Genomic DNA, 19,623 nt, shown 5'->3' on the forward strand with positions numbered 1-19,623 from the left:
CAATAGATGATGTAATAAGACCAGACCATTTTATTTTTTGATTCTAAAATGTTTCCCCTAAAAGATCTGTTTGATTTTCAATTGAGTTGTACAGGTAATAGGTCACATCAAAGGTGGAAAAAGTTCTGAAATGATTCATCTTGGTCAAATTTTTTTTTTTCATCATGAAAACCTGACATTTTAAGGTGTGTGGACTTTTTATATCCATATGCAAACATCACATGATCTCACTTTCAACTGCAGCATCCAGAATTCTAACTTCCAAATTATATCCTATGGCCAGACCATAGAATGGGAGGCAGAGATTTCAGCTATCAGGCTCCTCTCCTGTGGAATCAGCTCCCAGTTTGTGTTCGGGAGGCAGCTCTAAATTCTGGATTAGGCTTAAAACTTTCCTCTTTGATAAGCTTATAGTTAGACCTGGCTCAGGTTAGTCCTGAACCGTCACTTAGCCATGCTGCTAATGGCCTAGACCACTTGGGAACTCCCATGATGCACTGAGCTTCTCTCCCTCTCTCTCCGTTTCTCCCTCCATGTATCTTTATCACTCCATTGCACAACATCAACAGTATGTCTTCTCTCTCCTGTAGTTTGTGCTTCTCCTCCCTCTCTCTCTCTCTCTCTCTCTCTATCAATCTGCAGAGCTGCAGGACCCAGGTATACCACTACTACTCCACACATGATTATTGTGATTATAGCTATTATAATTATTACAGATATGTATTACTATTATTAATGTCTATCTAGATCTAGATCTAGCATTTAAACTGACATACAAGCAGGAAAACACAGCCAACAGGTTAAAATAACACCTGAACAGGCTTAACATTAACTTTACAAACGTCTCTGATAAATTTAAGGTGGAGTAACATTAACTTACGTCAATTCGAGCTATTTACTAATTATTAAACAATGCTACCTTCATCCAAAGTAAGCTAGCAAGATAACACTCTGCTCCAACAACGGTAACTACAATGTATTAAACTATTAATTCTATTCACTTCATCACATTGATGTTACTGTACCTCTATCTTCTTCATGTTTTTCTTCCTCTATTTCCCTTCTTTTCCTTCCCTGGGCCCCGGATGGTTTCAGTCTTTCGGACCAACCATTGAACCAGTAACCACCATATCACCTTTCTCCCATAACAAATGGTCTGATTTTAAGAGTTGTCGAGTGAGGACAAACTTTGTGAAACGGCTACGACAAATTCTACATCATTGGTGCCATCTTGTAAATTCAGCATGAAATTACAACATGAAATTGTTTGAATCCTTGTAAACAGTGTCAGTTTGGCATCATGGCTGTACCAGCCTTCTGTGTCTATAGTACTAAAGTCTTACCTGCCAACATTTAGCAGCTGTTTCATCACACTGTTTCAACTGATTTCACCATTTACAGTCAATTTATGAACGAAGAAAACATTTTATTGATGATAAACATGTCTAATCTTACGAATACATTAAACAGTAACCAATATAGGCTACTTCTTTGTCCCGTGGAGAAAGTCCCCAGACTCGCTTAAAAATGACTCAATTTAGTGAGTTGTTGAGTTAGGAAAAACTTCATAAGTTAATATATTTGCAAAAGAAACACATTATTTATTGTGTTTTTGTTCTCAAGACACATGTTACTGCAAGGTATGATGAACTCGTTACACACCAATCCACTACGCCCTAACTTTTGTCCCCAAAGTGTTCACCTCACAACTTGATTGTTATGATACTGCACTGATATAAAAACTTAATAGATCACCTGGAAGTGACCTCATTCTAAGACCAGTGAGGCTGAAATGCTGAACCTTAATGTCATGACTCTAGAGTCATGTCTCTGTGTTATGTTCAGATCATGTTTTTGTGTCTTAGAGTCTCCTGTATTTGATTTCCATGTCTTTGTATCATGTCTTGTTGTGTCTCATGTTTTGATTTTCCATGCCCTACTGTGTCCTTTAAGTACATCCTCCTCCCTTTGTCTCCCCCTGTCTGTAGTATTGTTCCCTCCATGTTTTCTCCTCTGCGCTCCTACCCCTCCTTACCACACCTGGCCTCCTCCCTCCTCTCTCTCCTCACCTGTTCCTTGTCTCATCGTTAGTGTATGTGTTTTAAGTCTCTGCTTTCCCTCTTGTCTTTGTCTGTTCATTGCCTCTATCTACGTCTGCTTCTGCTCCTGCTCCTGCTCCTGCTCATGCTCATGCTCATGCTCATGCTCATGATCCAGCTCATGTTCCTGCCTGTTTCCAGTCCCTTCATGGTATGTTTTGGTTTTGAGTTTTCCGTGTTTGATTTGTACTTTGCCTTTTTCTTTGCACTTTGTTGAACTGTTTTTTTTTTGCTACTTTGTCTTGCTGGTTTTTTTGCTACTTTGCCTTTTGTCCCCTTGTGACTGTTTTTGTACCTGGCTCCCTTGGTTTTTGCATTCAGCTTTAAATAAAGCTTGCCTTTTGTTTCCCCATATCCTTGTCCAGTGAGTAACTGCATTTGGGTCCAACTCCTATCTCCTAAGTCTTTTTAGTTTTTCCCCTTTAACCCCAGCGTGACAGAATGAACGGACCAAATAAAATGGACCCAGCAGACTACAGCCAACAGCTCCTTGACACTGAGGAAAATTGGTGGGGGGGATCTTGATGTCAAGACGGACATAAGGGAGATGCTACAGATAATAGCTGAGTTTAACAGGACCATGTTTGACAAGCCTTGGTTGTGGGCAGTTCCATGCGCTGTGGAGTTAATAACTGAGGTTGCTGACCTCAGGAGAACCTTGCTGGTCAAACTAAACAGCAGCAACTCCCAGCTAGCTCCCAGAGTTCCAGCCCAAACCCCGGTTGAGTCCTGTGCCTGCTCCTCGGTCGGAGGCCCGGCCGAGGTCGTTTGCTGCCAGCGACTCTCCGTCTGCCCCCAGGTGGACACCTCCCGGCGAACCTGTGTCAATGGCCCTGCCAAGGCCCAGGAGGGTTTCCCAGCCAGCGGCCCATGCCAGCCTGTAACTGCAATTGGGTCCAACTCCTATCTCCATACCCTTCTTAGTTTTCCCCTTTTAAAGTGTGACACTTAATCAGATAGTGGCTGGTTTATTTTTGAATTGGAGCCAAAGCAACAGACTTCCGGTCTGCAATGTACCCCCAAACTGTTTGAGAGTTTCTTTAACAAATGCTGGATGTTCTCTGGTCTGTTTAATGCTTATCTGAAAATACAATTTATTTATTCATTATAATTAAATTTGCTTGGAGTCTGAGTCAGTCTGACTCAGAGCTGTGTGTCCAGCTCAGGCCACAGCTGGTCCATCATGCAGGGGGTGGGGTAGGGTGAGCGGCTGGCCAGCAGCCCTCTGTTTAAATGAATATCAATCATGCCTCAGCAGCCGAGCCGCCGAGCTGCCGCCCCCTCCGTCACCCTGGAGCTGTGATTGGTTCGGACACGATGGACCTGGAGTGGCCAGCGAAAGCTGCTTTATCAGTGTCCATTCACTGACAACAATGAGGCTGAATAGCTAATGAGCTCTGTCCATGCTGAGGTGTCATCCTTGCACTGTTTTCAGAGTAGCTTTTGAAATGACCAGCAGCCTTCCGTGGGCCCAATGCTGGACCAGAGAATCTATAGAATAGCGATGGTTTGATAAGACAACAATACAAATTTCAGCTTTATCACCAAAGAAGATACATAAAAACAACCCTCCATTTGGATTACTTTTTCTACCTGATTTTTGAGTGTTCAAAGGGTCACAAGCTTTGACATCAAGGAGGTTGGAGCAAGGAAACCAAAATGAAACCAAGAATCGTCTTCACCTGCTTGGCTGCCTTCTACTTGTGTTTGAGTAAGTATAGTTCAGCTTCTTTAGGCGGTATGGTAGCTTGGTTCAGCTGTATATGAGTGCAGAATGAGAACTGGGGAGCTTCACCAAGTCCAGACAGAGGATGCTGCTGCTTTAACCCACACTCTTCTGTTACTGCTTTGACTTTGACTCTTAGGAAACTGGAAATTCAATGTTTTGTCATCTGAGATACTGGTTTATACAGTTATACAGTCTCTATTCTGAAAGCTATTATCATTATTACAAGTTGCTTGTTGAACCTGTTAAGTCATTTAGTTTAATGGGATCTGTGTTTTAACAGAACTGGTATGTCATTACTGCTTTTCTCTTGAATTGTTGTGAATATGGAGAAACTGGCTGCTGCCCTGTCCTCGCTTACTAATCCCAGTGATTCCAAATATTGATCAGTTCCATTCAGTCCGATGTCCAGTCAGATGACTGGAAGCTCTTGTCAATATCTGCATGGATGTGAACTGATTGTCACTGATCCTCTGCTCAATTATGCACAATATGGAAACTCAAAGTAACTGTGAATATCTGTAAGTAATTACAGTCAAAATGCTATTTCCAAATTCAAGAATGACCCTTTCACACATATTGTTCAGAATCATGGTGTATAGGTGCAAATATTTCACGCTGTTATATTGGAAATGTCAAATAACTCCATTTAGAACATTATGCAACTACACTGGCCATTGTGCCATTTTCTTTACCTCAAAACAGTGAAAGCAGATAAAAATAACCCTAACCCTAGACATTAATTTAACTTATTTAATTTAACTATTTAAAATGGTGATATGCATGGATAATATTTATTATTCATCTTGAAAAAAGATAGATTAAAGGCCATTAAACAATGTGACTCAGCAAAAAGTTCATTCTTGAAACTCGTTGCAAAATTATGAATGAATAGCCCCAGATCCTATACACTTAGGAAGACTGAGTCATTAGTTGACCATTAGTTAGGATTTCATTTTTACCTATTTAACAAGATCTTATGGGTAGAATCAGGATTAATATAATTTTTTTTATGTATATTTGCAGGGACCCAAAAAAAGTTTCCCTGAAATTCATTTCTGTACTAATTTATTAATATATTCATATTTCTAAACATTCAAAAAAGAGCATCTCTAAGAAATTAAAAACCTGGAAGTTAGTATTTCTTGATTTTCTACCTGTGTCTTCATACGTGATAATCATATAATAAATGTTTAAAATAACACACAAGTCAATGCACAAAAAAAATTTATCTGAGAAGAAACAGCAGATCTGCATGAGGGGGAGCAGGGCAGACGGTGGAGGAGGGTCTGTCTTTAGCTCAGACCACAGAGTTAGGGGTTATAGTCAGTCACCTCTGCCCTTCAGGAGGGGGTAGGGCTCTGGGTCATCCTGGTCAGCCAAGCAGTCTTTTGGTGGGGGGGCAGAGACACAATAGCCCTCCCAAGTCCTCAGCCTTCAGTGACCTGACCCTCACACCCTCATCTCCATAACAGTGCCCCCAGTCTGCGCTCAGATTGAGACCTTATTAAAGATATGTGTGTAGGACGTAATCCCCCTACAGCTGCCCATGACCGTGTCCTCGACAACCCTTCTCGCTCTACACTTCACACAGTGTCCACAGCAGCCTAGGCCAACAGAGACACCCCCTGGTTTAATCAACAGCAGGGACACAAAGGGCCTGTGGTGGCCTGGGTGTCCTGCGGTGTTACAGAAAAGAGGCTAACATCTCAATCTGTAGAGGGTTTAGGCTAATGCTAGCATGAAACATGTAAAGTTTCATGCTAGCATTAGCAACTAAAAGTTCTTTAGAGGGCCCCTTATCCAACACTGACCTGACTGTATGAAGTGTTAACAAGCACACACTGTGGACCAAAACGTAATTTTGATGAGATTATTTATCTTCTTTCATTATTAGTTTATCAGTCATGGAATCCTTGCTATATATTTCCAAAGAGGTAGAATTTAGCTGATCAGTAGAAACATTTATGAGCAGCTTGACCAGACAGAACAAATAATGTACTAAATATGAATACAAAGCTCTTAATCAGATTCACCAGCAGTTATATGACCAGTAAATGTCAGGCTGGTTAACAAGCATGTGCTTTCGGGATGGAACAGTGTGGTTGTACCATGCAACTCGAGTGATGGTGTGAAACTGTATAATCCTGAAAGATGGTGCTGCTGGTGAAAAGTTTGGATATCAGAGGGCTTATCTTGATTATTACGCTTGGAAAAGTGTTGTCTGAAGAGCTGGCCTGTTTTCAGCCCAGTCCCCAGAATGAAAGGTTAGCAGTTAACATCTCTGCAAACCACTGACACATTCACATTTATATGTGAAAGCGTACCATATTGACTTTTGTGTCAAATGATGTTCATATTACATGTTTTTGACCTGACTGTTAAATTGTGAGGTGGCATAACAAGCAAGAAGGCTATCGAGGCAGCAACACAATTCAAGGCTAGTGTGACACCACTTGATATTTTGGGATTTTAGGAGAGCTTGGAACAATTTTAAGCTGTGTTTGTGGCAACAACACTGAACGTTTTTTAACACGACCTAGAGACATCTGTAGCCATGTTTGCTTTCTGTTGTCATTCCTACTTTAGAAATTCCTACATTCTGGCCATTAAATGATCCCTTCCTTTTAATCCATTAGGCTTTACAAGTGAAAATTCAGTGGTCCCGTAGTGTTTCAGTAGGTGCTCACCTGTCAGAGTTAAAGCTCACTTCACTACACTGAGGCTCTTGTTATCTTGGGTTTTGTGAGGTCCTGTCTGGCCTTTTTGTTTTTGATGAGATTTCCCTAATAAGAGTTGCTGCAGGAGCTGACACCGAACTGATTAAAACTGCAGGACTGACAAAGAGGCCTCTACTCCATCACATTAGAGATTATTGCTTATTGATCCACCGGGCCGGTGGGGACACTTTTTTTGGTCAGGCTTTTTTAAATTTGCACTGACCATTAGATCAAGCTCCAAATGCAGATGGGACGTCCTGGGCCCCGGGCCCTTGGGGACAATATGGGTTTATGCATGGGTAAGCATGTTATCAATAGGTTGGGAGGAGATCAAGCCTGGTCAAACACTGAAACTGAACATAATGTCATTGGATTGGCTTATAGAATTCCCAGTCATTATATTGTATGATTTTATAGGTTTCACATTCAGGATATTTGCATAATGAAGTGAAGTTCAGTAAGATCATGTCGAATAGGACCAGGTACCTGTTACAGTGTTTCAACAGCACGCTGGCAGATTCTTAATCTTGATTATTGTTGGTCAGATTTCCATCAAAACGTTGCCAGTTTTATGTTGCCTTCATTTGTTGAATGAAAAAAAGGATTTTGTAAAAACAGGTTTGTATTCCGAAAGTCAAGCTTTTGAAAAAGTGTTGTTTCGGTATTAGTCTCAAGACTCACATTTGCTATCACCACCAAACTTGAACACACAATACTGTCTAACTGTCACCACACTGTGCTGAAGATATAACTTTTCACTCAGACACTATGTTCAGACTTTGAACTTTGCATATGATACCCAGCACAAGGCCATCAGCTTAAACATAAGACATGCAGACGTCCTACATATGATACAATAACATGATAACTCAGTCCCTGAGCATGGGGAGTTATACTTTCATTAGGAGGACAAAAGAGGACGCCTGTAGCAATGGGTTTCATGCCTGTCCAGCAATTCTCAGTTTCCAGCCAACCTTCAGTTGTTTAAAACTACTGCTTTGATTGATTTGGAACAGAGGAAGAGAGCATGTGGAAATATAAAACAGCAAATTTCAAACAAATAATATTGCACATGCCATTTTGAATGTGCTCTGATTTATCAATATTTAAATCATTTAAACATGTTCTGTAATAGTCTGCAGATATGTGCAGTGTGTTCAGAAATATGAAGCTCCAACCCAAAACTTTACCTTTAAAGCTTAAACCCTATTCTCAACCCCAACATTCACCCTTACAAAGGATTCATTATAAATATTCCTCAGTTTAATTCTTCTGGTCAATCTGAGCTCAAGTCCACATAGCCACCCAATGCTGCCTTTAAATGTGATGTCTTAAAGGGGTGAGAGGAGAAAAGAAAAGACAATTGATGAAGGCATTTCTATATGGTTTAAGAGCCTCTTTTCCATCCCTTTTTTTATGGGGGGTGGACAGATATCTGTGAAGTTCAGGGGCAGCAGTCCTGCTGAACAATAGCAGTGGAGGGCTGGGAGAGCCACGGCTGGACACAAGCCCCCCCCCCCTCATCTACAAATCCATCCTGCTTACCTCTGAGTCTCTCATGACCCCTGAGGGGCTCGGGGTTACAAGCACGGGGTATAAGTGTGGGGGTTGCAGGACAACCCCCTCCCTTCAAAAATCTCATTATGGTCCTATCCTTATATTGAAAACGGTCCAGTCTCTAATGCCATGCACTTAATCATGCCTCCTGCAGGTTCAGCTTGTTGTAACTTGCACAGACAGAATTTATATCCCCCAGTGTGGAGTACCTTTTAAAGCTTGTTGTTTAACATCCTTATGATCATTCATCCTCCAGTCTTGCTGGATTTGATCTCACTGGATCAAAACTGCTATTGAGTTACAGCTTATTTAGTACAGTCCAATACAGCAAACCCTGCCTTTATGAAGGGCTGCATGAGGTTGTTGGTGTGGTAACAAGTTACTCAGAACAAACTATAGCTAACATGGAATGGCTCCTCCCCAGCACAAATCTAAGCCTAGCATAGCTAACGATAATAGAAATTAGTGGCTCATGGATATAGATTCTCTTGACAAACAAACCATTTAGATTTTTACATCAAATACTGCAGATTTGTAGATGAGTGCTGTTGGGTCACAAAAAATTATAAAAGATAAAATGAAGAAACATTGGCTTATGTTGAGCCACTCATTCCATTAGAATATATGTTGTCAATGTATGTTTTTGCAAACAGAAGATATATTAAAACTTAACATTTCTTTATGTTTCATATTGTATTTTATGTTGTGACAATGCTATGCAGTTAGGTTAAGATACAAAGACCACTCTGTAAGGGTTAGAAAAAAGACACAACAAACACTGTGATAGATGTGGAGGCCACCTTGAAAATATCCAAATATCCAGCCTGGATCTGTGGTTACTTGCTTTGCCTTCTTGTCTGCACCATCACCATCCCCTCCACCTGCCAGTATGACAGTCAAGTCAAAAAAATGTTATGCAAAGGTGATATGAAACATATTGAAGAAACGTTGATGTGACAAAAGGTACAGCTGTGAACGTAACAGTGGTTTAAAGAAACGTTAACTACCAACATTTTATTCTGGTGACTGGGTTGCTGCCGTAGCTTATATATAAGTTGTGTTTTACTCTGGTGATTGGTATACTTTAGGCTTAGCATTTAATTTTCTGAGATATATTCAAACAAAGCAACACTATATGGTGTGTGAGCAACCATTTATTGAAGCTGAATCTTGTGCCCGCTCTGTTGAGATTGTTGTGTACTGTAGTACAAAGCTGGCAGGGAGTTCAGTGTTAACCTACAAAAGTGTTTCAGAAGCAAAGAGTCCTGCTGTGATACAACCTGGTACACCTGACTTAATATTACTGCTGCTCTGCTCCTCCTCCACCATATTCACATACTCTCCTGTATCAGAGATCAACACTGACCTTTCAGGCCTCACAGGTTGCCACACCATGTGTTCGATAGCCGCAGCCACAGAACGCAATGCAAGCCCCCCTTGGGAGCCTTGAATTTCATTACCAGGCCTGAGGGATGGAAGGCTCAGGGGGGTTGCAGGCCTCTATCAGCCTGTCCAGATGCAGCTGACCAGTATACCCACAATCCTTTCTGCTGGGTGGGACATCTCTCATTAGAAAAAGAGCAGATGCTCATTTCTTGATGTGACACATCAGTGAAGCCAATGACAGAGATGATGTTGTGGAGGAAGAGCTCTGCTGTACTGTATGTCCAGACTGTGGCTGATCTCCTTAAATCTATAAGCCAAAAAGATATTCCATCAACTTGTCAACAAGGAGTCATCAGCCTGCTCATATCGACACAAATTTCTGCTGAAGAGTGTAATGTCAAAACCGATGATCAGTCCAAACCAGAAAGCAGATATGCTGAAGGAAACTGCTGAGAGGGATATCTTATTCATGTTTACACTGATTTATTAAACTTGCAGGTGTGGTCATAAAACAAGGTGGGTTGTAGTGAAATTGTAAAAAGTTAGGTTAAACCAAATTTCAACTAGAATGGCATCCAGCCCAGCATTTCCCTTTAGCCACATCAAATTGTAACCACTCATAGATACTAGCCACGTTATTCACCTGAAGTCCCATATGTGTTCCCTGATAAATTAATGTATTAATGTAACAATGTTGAAAAACACCCAATCTCACAATGTTAATGAAATTGAGAGAACATTTCCTGGATTGGTGCCTTTATCAGGATCCATACCAAAAGTTACTGGGGTCTATTCTGGGCCAAGGCCCATCCTCCATCCAATTTTTCTTGTGTAACAAAAAGCAAAATACATACTGGAGAGAAGACATATCCTCCTCAGCAGAAGTAGAATTAATATTTACTGAACCTCGAGACATTTAGGAGATTCGACATCCATGCAGAGAGTTTTGGTTTTACTTGTCCAGTTTTTGAGATATCTGCTAGTGAACAAATACAATGGAAGTGATTCAGTTTTTATCTGTGGTGCTCACAGAACTGAAAAATGATACGATGAGCATGTTTTTCCAGAATCAGTGTCCCTGTTACTGTGGATTTGGTGTATGAGTATCCAGGACTTTAGAAAGGCATGTTACTGTTGAAATGTTTTATACATTTTTTCAAGACTGTGAGCACCGGGGTCTATACCATTATACCACTATTACACTATTAAAGCTCGGACCTTACCATTAGTGGTATATGCATTGCTAGTTACCACCAGAGACAATGTAGAAATAATGTGTGTGTTTCATTTTAAATGAAAAAAAAAAATCAATGAGAATGTAAATGTACTCTGACAGTAATGTTCAACATATTAGAAAACAACAACAGCAGGCCTCGAGAGTGTAAATAAACTTCACTGAGGGCAGAAATACACTCAAGCCAGTCCAAAGTCAAGTTCAGCTGCAGGCTGCTGTGTGTGGGATGTGATGCCTGATAGCTGCTGGATGACAATAAATGTTGTTCTATAGCTGTTGGCTGAGTTGAAGGAAAGGGCATGATGCCTGAACAGATGCAAGACCCCATAGTGTCACTGATACGGCATTGTGCAGGTTCAAGTGCAACTCCAATTGTTCTTGCTTCACAGCTGGGATGGAAAGCGGCCAATACGAGGGTTCAAGGCTGTTTGCATATGAAAATATTAACACCAAAAAAGATGGGGGAAACTGGGAATGTCACCAAGGTCAAGGAGAAGAAGGGACCAGGGTGACGAGGAGAGCGCCGATGGCATGGGAAAGTCACCTCCGAGATGGATCTGAAAGGATGGGAAGAGTCGGGGGGGTTGGAGGGGATGCATAAGAAGGGGCAGATGGTGCCCTTGGGTGTGGGGTGGCTGATGGGAGTTTTTACAGAGGTTACTGTGGGCTGGGTGCAAATAAGCATAGTCACAACACTATTGTCACATTTGGCCCCTGCTTCAATGGGGGCGCTCCTAACTTGACCTCTGCAACCCTTGCCAGTGTTCTTCCCGGCTAGGGTATTGTTGTTGCCCTCTCTGGCTGGTTGGCTCGGTGGCATTCAGTCACCATTGTGGCTCGTCTTCAGTAAAAGCATTACAGGCAGCAAAACTAAATGCACCATCAATCAAATTAGCTTTTTTGGCCAATTTGGAAGGGTTCCCCGAGGCGAGGTGACCGGCAGAGAAGCCTCCCCTTTGCTGTTGTTTCCAGAACCATGGTATGTTTGTGTGTTTGAGATGAAAACTAGGTGGAATTCTCTACCCTTAACCATTACATTCCTGTGACCTTTTACTAAACACTGCAGTTCAAGGATGCTTTCCTAGACACACCCTATGGTAGTACAATAACTTGTGGTGAACTCAATGTTCTAAATGGCTTGAGATTTGCCGAAACTGAAGGAATGTTCAGAGTGAAGGAGAAGCAGATTTTCACCTTGGTTTATTCACATGATTTTGATCGCTGACTGAGTATGTGGTATTGCCAAAGGTCTTGTGTCAGCATATCCAGTGCCTCATTTCTTCAGGTCCCGTTCACATCAGAACTCAAGGTTCTTGGCCTTTATAAGGTCTTCCATAACTTCCCCAATGCTACCTATGTTTAATGGGGTTAGATTAACCTGAATATATTTTCAGTTTGAATATTCCTCTTGATGGTACAACAAATGATCATTTCAGCAGGCAGATGAGTATCCATGCAGCCTTTCTCTCTTCTAACCTGTTTGTCTTCCTCTGCCTGCAGGTTGCTGTGTGGCCTCAGAGCTTTCTTTCCTGCAGGAGCCCAGTGATGTGATCGCAGTGAGGGAACGACCGCTCTTGCTGGACTGTCGGGTGCAGGGTGAGGAGCCGATCATGGTTACGTGGCGCAAAAACGGGGTGCCTTTACCCACGAGCCCGCGAGTTCGGGTGCTGGCAAATGGCACCCTTTTCATCCAGAGCTTCCAGAAACGCAGAGAGGGCAGTGACGGGGATATTGGCGAGTACGACTGTGCCGCCCAGAATCGCTATGGCATGCTGGTCAGCCGCAAGGCCAAAGTCCTGTTGGCATGTAAGTGTTTGACATTGCAACACAGCACAAACCTGTCATAGTCTATAATTTTGTATGCACTGACGTGTGCTGTGGAACAGTGATATTACTCTGACACAAGAAGAAATAATGTGACGGAATGTCTTATTCCCTGTTGAGGAGAGAAACTTTATTACAGTCCAAATGAGTTCAGAAGGAAACCGCGGACACAAAGAAGAATGACATTGTATTCTCCATATTGCATTATTTAGTAAACTATTAATTCATATTTTTTGTAAATCTCAGCCTTTTCCATATTGCCGGCTGATTTCTGGTCGTGAAATCATGAATGTATTACTTGACTAAGTAATGGCCTAAAAGTAGACATATAAAAAATATTGGGAGCCTAAATATATAATCAAGCATGTGGTCTAGCTTTTGATTGAATCTAAGATATTCCCTCCTCAAACGTAGGTATGGGCCTGATTGTAATGATCCCTGACAGCCACCAAGCTCGCTAACTAACTTACATAATTATATAGCCCAACATGAAATGTAACATGTACTTTATACTGAGTATTTCTGTTTCCTGCTACCCTAGGTTTTCACTCCTCCAAAACATTTTGGAGACACATTTACTCCACTACATTTAATTGATATTTTTAGTTACTAGTTACTTTGCAGATTACCTGCTGCATCAGAGCCAGATCAGCTCATTTTTAAATTCATTCATTTTATCAGAAGAAAGAAAAGCACTAATTTTGATATTTAAAAATAGTTGAATATTGGATCTGATAATCATTTGAGCCATAGTATACACTATATACAAATCACCTAACATGTACATTAATTAATTATTTACTTTAATGTAGACTTTTGGTACTTTGTTGCCAGAAAATTACATTTGATGAGTAAATTTAATATCAGATACACTGAAACTACTCTATTTCTACTATTATGGTAGACTATAATCTCTTTAAGACTATACTGAGCTTGATACTACTGTCAAGCTCTATTTGTATGGGAGATTTTTACTTTTACCAAAGTATATACCCAAGTATGACAAATAGGTATTTTTCAAAAGAGTGTATGTTTCACCAGCTGTTGTGTCTGGTAAGATGAGCCACTGCAGGCAGACCAGCAAGCTAGCTGCTTGTTTTGGTTAAACTTCACAATTTTACACAGCATGTAATTCACCCTACTCACTGAGATATAGATTAGTTTTCCATGCAGCCATGGTGGATATTCACACTGGAGTCCCAGTCAGCTATCTAAGAAGAGAGCTTAGCTAAAGGGAGCTAACATGAACTTTTTTGCATATCCTTCACCAGTTAATTTTGAGCATTTTATCAAGTCAGTTCAATCTTATTGATATAGCTCCACATGACAACAAAAGTTCCCTCAGACACTTTTCATTCAGAGCTCTAGGCCATACTTTTATGGGGGGGCACTCATTATCTGACACTGCTCTGGAGGCTCGATGTCTTGCTTAATTGGCATAAATACCAGAGCAGCCACTCTCCAGGTGATTACAGCAGTGAAACTTGAAGATGTTATCATGTCCAGAAAGAATCATGGTCAAGTTTTAATAAATCATAATTTACATTATAATGTGTGTGATGGGCATGTCCATCCAAACACAGATATTCGCATGATAACGACCTTCATTAAGGTGTTATTGATGTGAAGACTACACTGTCTCCAGTCCTGCTGCCTTTCTCAGGCATGTTAATATCCTTATCCCTGCATCACCCTGGGCCATTAACCTACACAGGGAGCAGAGGATGTCCCACAGATAGTCGCCTTTTCTCTGTCAAAACATCCCATAGTGTTTAATATAAATGATGCTTCACATGGTGAACACTTCAGCATCATACTTGGCAACCCAAAGCCCCCTCTGACTTTTTAATCCTTTGTGCTAGGAGGCCGCACCGAAACACTTCAGCTTCTCATTATGGAAAACCTATAAATTACATTTTACTGTACATGGATACATGGCTGAACACACACACACACACACACACACACACACACACACACACACACACACACACACATGGGTTTAAGGGTAAGGGAGAATTATGGGTATCTCGAGTTGCCATGTGTAGCCAAAAGAAAAGCATCAGCTCTCTCATTTTGCAGACCTCCCATCTATGGTATACACCCTTGTAGATTATGGCCACCAGGTTATTGGGAATCCTGTGTGTGTGTGTGTGTGTGTGTGTGTGTGAGATTCATCTGTGAATCTATCTATGACATCATTTTGACATCATCTGGGCTATATGATTTTACAAAAGTCCATGTCCAGAATTTTTCTCCATAACTTCTGATTTTCACATGTGGTCTTCTCTTCAGCTCTTCCTAAGTTCCACACACACCCAGTGTCCATGTCTGTGGACGAGGGAGGTGTTGCTCGCTTCCAGTGTGAGATCAACGGAGTACCTGAGGCCAACATCACCTGGGAGAAAAACAGAGTACCACTCAACGGCAGCGACAACAGGTAAAGCCACACAGATGCACTGCTGGACAAACTCAACATTATATCGCTAATGTTTGACAGCTGAAATTGGTATTGTCCCCTGATCCGTTTAGGACCACCTAGTTGTTGTTTTTTTTATACACATTTGTTATAGTCTCAGTGGCTCACCGGCAGCCTGATCTCTCCTTCCTGTCCAGATACACTCTCCTTCCCAAGGGGATTCTCCAGGTGACTGGCGTGAGGCAGATAGACGCTGGCATTTTCCGCTGTGTTGCCATCAACACTGCCAACACTCGCTTCAGCCACGAGGCCATGCTCAACATCACTGGTAGGTACAGACATGTGGCAGTTAGAGAAAATACCTCTGTGGAATGAACAGTAGCACTGTATGTATAGTATGAACTGTAAGAATGAAATATGACATTTTTCCATGTTCCTGAAGACGCGATTGTCTTCATCACTGCAGTATCTCTCAGAATCATTTTGCCTTTTCAATTCGAGTTGTTCCCACATAGTCCCAACAGCAATCCTTAACTCGGAGAAACATTTGTTATCACACCCAAATGAAGACTAAGTCCCTTTCTTTGATTGCTTTTGTTAATTGTATTGTGTTCATCAATGGATTTCGTAGGTATGGTTAGAAGTTGTTTAAAGTACAATAGAAACAATGTGGAAGTAAATTAAACGAATGAACAAGAGGGGTTATAAAGTTTTTCCTGTGGATTGACTTGGACACTGAATCACTAGCTGCTACCACACACTCATTTATCGTCTGTGCATCTGTACTTTGCCATCTCATCCATATTAACTTTTATCTTCCTTCATCCCTCCAGGTGGAGTTCCCAGAATCTACAAGGAGCCGGTCATCCTGTCAGGACCCCAGAACTTGACCATCACTGTCCATCAGACGGCCATCTTGGAGTGCATTGCCACAGGAAACCCGAGGCCGATTGTTTCCTGGAGCAGGCTAGGTACGACTAGGAAATAATAAAAGACTGGATATGATAGGAGGAGGATGATATAGTAACATATGGCATGTTTTCACTTTGTTTCACAAAGCGTCTCTCTATGTGTCTCTTTGTGTGTGTGTGTGTCCATCAGACGGACGCTCCATTGGGGTGGAGGGTATCCAGGTTCTGGGGACAGGGAACCTGATGATCTCGGATGTGTCCCTGCAGCACTCTGGTGTGTATGTGTGTGCTGCCAATCGACCCGGCACCAGAATGAGGCGCACTGCACTCGGACGACTCGTAGTACAAGGTGAGAATGTGACTGCTGCTGAGTGTTTTGTGGAAATTAGTACCCGTGAGGCTGGAAAGGGGTTGAACTTTGGTTATTCAGACCACAAGTTGAACCAATAAAATATCAATGTCAGATACAACTGCGTTGGTGTCCAGCTGGAAAGTTACAGTCTCTCTGTTTCCACTACAGATAGGGCCATAACAAGCAACTTAAACATAATGAGATTATGAGTCTAGATTTCTGCATGGCAAAATGGCCTTCTCAGACAGGTATGATTAGCTGGCCAAAGATCACATTTTCCTCCAATGATTTATATCTCAAATCACTGTTGAGTCGTACAGTGATTTACCTTAAGTATGATTCACATGCTGTTTCACACAGCCAGGAATATGATTCCATCCATACCAGTGTGGGGGAGACAAATAAGCATACTACCTAGATGTTGTACTGTTCCTTTAATATGAAACACATGGGTGCAGGGTATGGTGCAGTCAGTCAGCAAGATCATTAGTTTGTACACTGTTTAGAAATGCATACAGTAAAAGTCATGTAATGTGCACACATCTGACATAGAGATGTCCTCTCCAGCCAACATCACAACAGCCTTTGTTTAGTACTGGCTCCTACTAGACCTCCATAATAGACCCTGTGTGTGTGTCAATATTAACTGGTGGTGGGGGTGAGGGGAGGGGAAGGAGAGGGTCAATAGCAAAGCTCCACCCTTTCTTCTCACCTTTGCCCTTGGCTGTTTAGTGGGGGTGGAGGCTGGGATCATGGGCCTTCTATAAGGTGCACGGCACACCTCCTCAGTTTCCTCCCTCAGTGTGTGTGTGTGTGTGGGGCAGGGGACTCATCCATCACCCTGCAGATGTCCATACACAGATATCATTAGCTGTGTTTTAATTGGCTGTCTAGAAGCTGGCTCAATTAGCAGCTCAGCTCTCAGATAGTTAATGGGCACGAGGCAGAAACACTGAGTGTAACATTTTGAATTATGTCTGCTTCTTCTGTAGGTCATGTGTGTTCATGTAAGTCATGGGAGTGATATCTTATGTGCAGAAATGATTGAACACTACAAACATACTCAAATATACACTTTGACCAGAGAAGTGCACACAGACAGAGCAGCATGAGGGAGTAACTTGGTTCATTCACATCTCAGAGGGAAATGTTGCCGTTTTGACAACATTTATGCAACAGATACGGTTATGAGTTACTTTAAAGATTAAGATTGAACTTATGTCACTTTTATTCATCATATATTACTGTATATAAACTAGTTTGAACTAGCTCTTCTAACCTAGTATAACAAACTCTGAAAGTGGTAATTAATGCATTTGATATTTGAAAGCCCATTTTTTTGACATCAGTGTTACAGCACTGCTTCTGGTGTCCCCTGACTGCATGGCTGTTACCTAATAAGTTGATATTAGATTTTTATATCTGTAATGCAAAAACAGGCAGAGCCCAAATTTCTCCCCAGGTCCCTGTGGATGTTTGCTCGGCTACTAGCTGAACTACAGACCACTGACAGTAGGCTGAGAACAAATGTTGCTGCTATAATATGATTTCATTTGATCATCATCAGCACACTTCATTAGATTTCTTATAATCTCAGCGACATGACTCTATATTCATATCATTCAGCTATTCCTTCATTCATCCCTCTGCTCCTGTTGGGCCAGACTCTTTGACCGGATCAATCAATATTCTCCCTTGTCACTCTCTTCTAGTGATTGGCAGAGCCTCTGGTGTGGAGGAAGGGAGAAGGGGTTGATCTCTAATATATTCATTAATTTATTGATCAATTTGCTCTGTTTGGGGGGTTTAGAAAGAACAAAGAGCACCAGTTTTGCACTACCTGAATTGTATAGTTTGAGTGTCATATACATGTCAGCAAGATTGTGATCTCGATTGCTTCTGCAGTCTCAAATTGTAGTTCTGGAAAAAAAAACTGTTCAAAATAAAGCATTCAAAGTTCCCACACTGCATTTGACAGTGACATTAACACATGCATGGCTCCAACAGCATTCAACAGGAACATTTACATTCATCAATATGGTATTTTACAAATCTTACACATTTCTCAGACAGATTCATAAACATACATTTTAGTTTCTAAGAGTGATATACAGCCAAAGAAACTGATCCTTCTTTCAGCCAATAGTTGTTGACACAGGACTGGGTTATTTTAAAAATAAGATTTGATTCTTTTTGATATATATCTATATCTTGACGTGACGATGACTGGTATGACTGTGCAATACAGTGTAGATAAGAGTTGTGTCTGAAGAGTTGTTCAAAAACGAGGGACAATCCGCATTATCCATAGAAGTGAAAAGTATTAAAATGAGGAGGTCAGTTTTAAAAACCTGTTTTGACCACTCTGTCTTCATCAGGGCTCCAAACAACAACAAAAAGCCTGATGAAGCCTTTAAATTAATCATCAACTACAATAACTGCTTTGTAATATTCAATGCCTAGTTTTGACACTTTATTTAATTTGGAGTGTTTGTATTGCCCCTTTTCATATCTCTATTTAGATAAATCTTTATATTGTTTATAATACCCTGGAACACATTTGCTTTCTCTCCAATCATACTCCATTCAAGCTCAGCTCAGGTTCAGATGTGCAGAGACGTCCTCATTGTTCAGCTGATGTCAAGTTCAGTGTGGATCAGTGAGGCCGGCTGCAATATGTGTTTAGAGTGTGAAGGTTAGCAGAGGTCTGAACTTTCACACAGTCAGACCGACTGTGTGTCTATGGTCATGGTCAGGCTGAATGGACAAAGAGGACAACATACAGACAAAAAAGTGGAGCCCAAGTAGGTGGCCAATGCAGGGTGCAAGGTGCAGGAGCGGGGTGCAAGGGGAGGGGAAGGGGTTGAGGAATGACCTGCACCCTCTGACCCCTGACCCCGACAGAAGGATTCAGGGCATGTGTTTATGAAAACAGTTAGATCGAGGGAGGAGGCAGTGCAGTTGGGATGGCCGGATAGGGAGGTGGAAGGAGAGAAGAGGTGTGGTCTCAGGGTTAATTAGGGAAGGCTGGAAGATGGATAGCATCCCGACGGAGGGGTGAGGGCAACCAGGGTATCACCATGTGAAGAGACACAAAGGATGGCCAGCCATTTTGAAGAATTGGTGCATTATATATTCCCTCCCTCCCTCTTTCCCCCTCCTTATTTTTGTCAACGTTTTCCAGACGGGATTAGCTGCAAATCTTTTATCATGCAGATCCCTTCACAGTGAAGGGTTTCACTTCACTTCTCACATTTCAAATAAACTTCAGCACTGACATCTTTCCCACATATCACACATTGAGTCCAAATACAAATATCATACACATATAACTGCATATGATATTGTTTCCTACAGTATTTTGATCAAACGTAATAACACAATAGTTGCTAGGA

General features: G+C 41.5%; 1 protein-coding gene and 1 long non-coding RNA gene across 2 annotated transcripts in view; one reads left to right on the forward strand and one right to left on the reverse strand.

Annotated features, from left to right (window-relative positions):
* Positions 1–3,512: 3,512 nt before the first annotated feature.
* The window catches only part of LOC115578396 (immunoglobulin superfamily DCC subclass member 3), a 30,155-nt gene continuing 14,044 nt past the window's right edge, over positions 3,513–19,623 (forward strand). The window contains exons 1-6 of the mRNA XM_030411343.1: positions 3,513–3,810; positions 12,223–12,528; positions 14,842–14,986; positions 15,163–15,293; positions 15,799–15,936; positions 16,067–16,225. Of these exons, the coding sequence (XP_030267203.1) occupies positions 3,759–3,810; positions 12,223–12,528; positions 14,842–14,986; positions 15,163–15,293; positions 15,799–15,936; positions 16,067–16,225 (931 nt within the window). The 5' untranslated portion in view covers positions 3,513–3,758. The remainder of the gene's footprint in view (positions 3,811–12,222; positions 12,529–14,841; positions 14,987–15,162; positions 15,294–15,798; positions 15,937–16,066; positions 16,226–19,623) is intronic.
* On the reverse strand, positions 8,891–12,289 carry LOC115578397 (uncharacterized). Its single transcript, XR_003983438.1, has 3 exons — positions 12,199–12,289; positions 11,917–12,075; positions 8,891–8,983 (listed from the first exon to the last, which is right to left on the reverse strand). It is a non-coding gene; the product is annotated as an uncharacterized LOC115578397 (long non-coding RNA).

This window comes from Sparus aurata, chromosome 3 (genome assembly GCF_900880675.1).
Source record: "Sparus aurata chromosome 3, fSpaAur1.1, whole genome shotgun sequence".
Classification (NCBI taxonomy): Eukaryota; Metazoa; Chordata; class Actinopteri; order Spariformes; family Sparidae; genus Sparus; species Sparus aurata.